Here is a 2,629-nt window from a genome sequence, read left to right as displayed (position 1 = left end):
CTAATCGCAGTGTAACATGGCAAGAATCTACATTTTAAATAAAATACTTTATAGTATTTTTAAAAAGCGTATAAAACCGTAATACAGAAGTTAATGTTTTGTTTTGTCTGAAATGGACCTAGTGGGTGGTACCTTCTGCTGTGCGAGTTAGCACCGCCACGTGACCGGAGGACGACCAATCAGGCGCATCTCTGGGTTTAACTATGTTAAATGTCAGATTGCAATAAACTAGAAGCTGTTCGTCGGGCCCGCGGAAATGGGCGAGCATAATCTCCTTAATCCTGGGTTTGTGGGACCTTTGGTAAACATCCACACGGGAGACACTTTTTACTTTCCGAATTTTAGAGCATCCGGCGGACAACTGGCGGGGCTACCTTCTCTCTCCTACCCAAGAAGGGACAATGTGTGCTCCCTCCCGTGGAATCCAACGGAGCACTGCAATGGATACCCTCAATCTTACTTTGGAAGCCCTGTCCCCATTAACCCTTCTTTCAACCGTTCGTGTGAAATTACCCGGCAGGACGACGGCAAATGCTACTACGGCAACGGCAGCATCAACAGGGAGAACTGTTCGGAGAGCGCCGGCCTTAAACGAGAGGACAGGGCAAGGGACGCTTCCTCCATGTCGTCCGAGCACGGACTTCACAGCGCGATGGAAAACAGTGGTACCTTTTCTAAATATGACTATGGGGCCCAGCAGCTGACCCAAGACCCACCATCATGTCAGTCCCTTGAATCCGACTCCAGCTCGTCGCTGCTCAATGAAGGTGGCAAGACCCCCGCCAGCGACGCACAGACTCTGGCGTCGCCGGGAAACCACGCAGGCAGCATGGCTGCAGGAGGTGAGTATCATAGATGCAATTACGTTTATAACACGGAGCATGCAACACTTGATTGTTTTGCATGCGCGAGAGGCATGGACTTGCTACACTTAATAGAAGTTTATTAACTGATTTGTTCCCGATGATACGCCGCTATAATATGCAGGCTCGCCCTCGGTCAGACTTGTGTGGTGGACAAACGCCGCTAGGGGTAGCCCTAAAAATGGTTCACGTTTCAGCCGTTCGCTTTCCATGTTTTGACTACATATTAAAAGGTTGTGTTTCCAATGCATACGTTTTAAGCACAATTAACTTAAAATACTTTGGATTTATGGGCACCTACTATTGTGGTCAATCTATTTGAAAGGTAACGCGCTAGAAGCTTTTGATTGTGCACATAAATTAGAGTGCGATTACTTAAAGGAGCGCTCCGCTGTGGGTGACTGCACTGAGAGGAGACCGGGTTTGTTTTTGTTTTAATGACTCGTAAAAAGAATTAATACATGTCGTCGTTCACTAAGAAGCCATTCAATATGCCTTGAAAACGGAAAATACTTCTGGGTATTTGCAAGCAGGACTTCATTATCACCTTAATGTAACTTTAACTGCCACTGTAAAACTTCATGTGACACAGACTACAGTAAATTATGGAGGCCTATTTCTGTATACTGAACAGGAGACGAGACCATGTTTGCTAGAACGACATCATCCAGCGTTCTGGACTAACGTCGTCTCGACATTCAAAACGGATTTTACTTCACTTTCGTTGACATTATTCGGGCAGATTAGAAAGACCAGTATCTCGTCTTTGAGATGCAAAACGTAACAAACTGTCTGGAACACGCATGCATTAACGAATAGGCGAATTAACAAAGTCTGTGTTTGTCAGAGCTTGTGTATTTTGACTCCAGGCTGAGATATATATCTGACAGCCCTTGAAGGCTACGTGAATGCTATGACTGTTGCGTGTTCACAATACGGACTATGCCCCCTCCAGGTGCCCCGTGGTACCCGATCCACACCCGGACCCGCAAGAAACGCAAACCCTACTCCAAACTCCAACTAGCTGAGCTGGAGGGCGAATTCATGCTCAACGAATTCATCACGAGACAGCGACGGAGGGAGTTATCCGACCGCCTCAATCTTAGTGACCAACAGGTTAAAATCTGGTTCCAGAACCGGCGAATGAAGAAGAAAAGATTGTTGCTAAGGGAACAAGCCTTATCCTTCTTTTAGAGAGCAAAAAATCGGAATCAATTAGCTAATATTATAGCCTGCATCTATTGATCAAATGTAGCCTTCTGTTAATAAATAGCCTTCCTTAATAACGTATCACGAAGCATGCACACAGAGATCCACTGGAGATCAAAGGCTATATACAACATGATAAAAATGGAACACATGGGTTCGTAAAGCGCCACATTCAACAGCACAGTTGACCAAATACCAGCACATAAGGTTTGTTATCGGTTCTGTACAGTCTGTTGGAAGCAGTGGACTGAATCCTCACTGCGGGCGACATCCAAATGCGAAACGGTTCGCAACCGTACAGTTACCAAAATGACGCCCCCCCCCCAACACACACACACACACACACGCACGAACACACACAAACCCACACACAACAAACAATATTACTCTCTGAATGGATTTTCACTCTCATGTTCGGAGAGTGAAAAGTAGCAGCCCAGCCTTGCCCGTTAAATTACTGCAATTTCGTTCTTTTATTATCCTTAATATGTCTTTATTGCCGCATCTTTTTAAAATATAGGCCCTTCTTTGAACCTGTAGGATTTTGGCCAACTGCT

General features: G+C 45.5%; 1 protein-coding gene across 1 annotated transcript; it reads left to right on the top strand.

Annotated features, from left to right (window-relative positions):
• Positions 1-242: 242 nt before the first annotated feature.
• On the top strand, positions 243-2,414 carry LOC118207599 (homeobox protein Hox-C12a-like). The gene is made up of 2 exons (XM_035381351.1): positions 243-842; positions 1,819-2,414. Exons 1-2 carry the CDS (start codon positions 257-259, stop codon positions 2,055-2,057), a joined length of 825 nt encoding a protein of 274 aa, XP_035237242.1. The 5' UTR covers positions 243-256; the 3' UTR covers positions 2,058-2,414.
• Positions 2,415-2,629: the final 215 nt, after the last annotated feature.

The sequence above is a fragment of the Anguilla anguilla genome, chromosome 11 (assembly GCF_013347855.1).
Source record: "Anguilla anguilla isolate fAngAng1 chromosome 11, fAngAng1.pri, whole genome shotgun sequence".
In the NCBI taxonomy this organism is placed as follows: Eukaryota; Metazoa; Chordata; class Actinopteri; order Anguilliformes; family Anguillidae; genus Anguilla; species Anguilla anguilla.
This window is presented reverse-complemented; position numbering and strand designations above follow the sequence as displayed.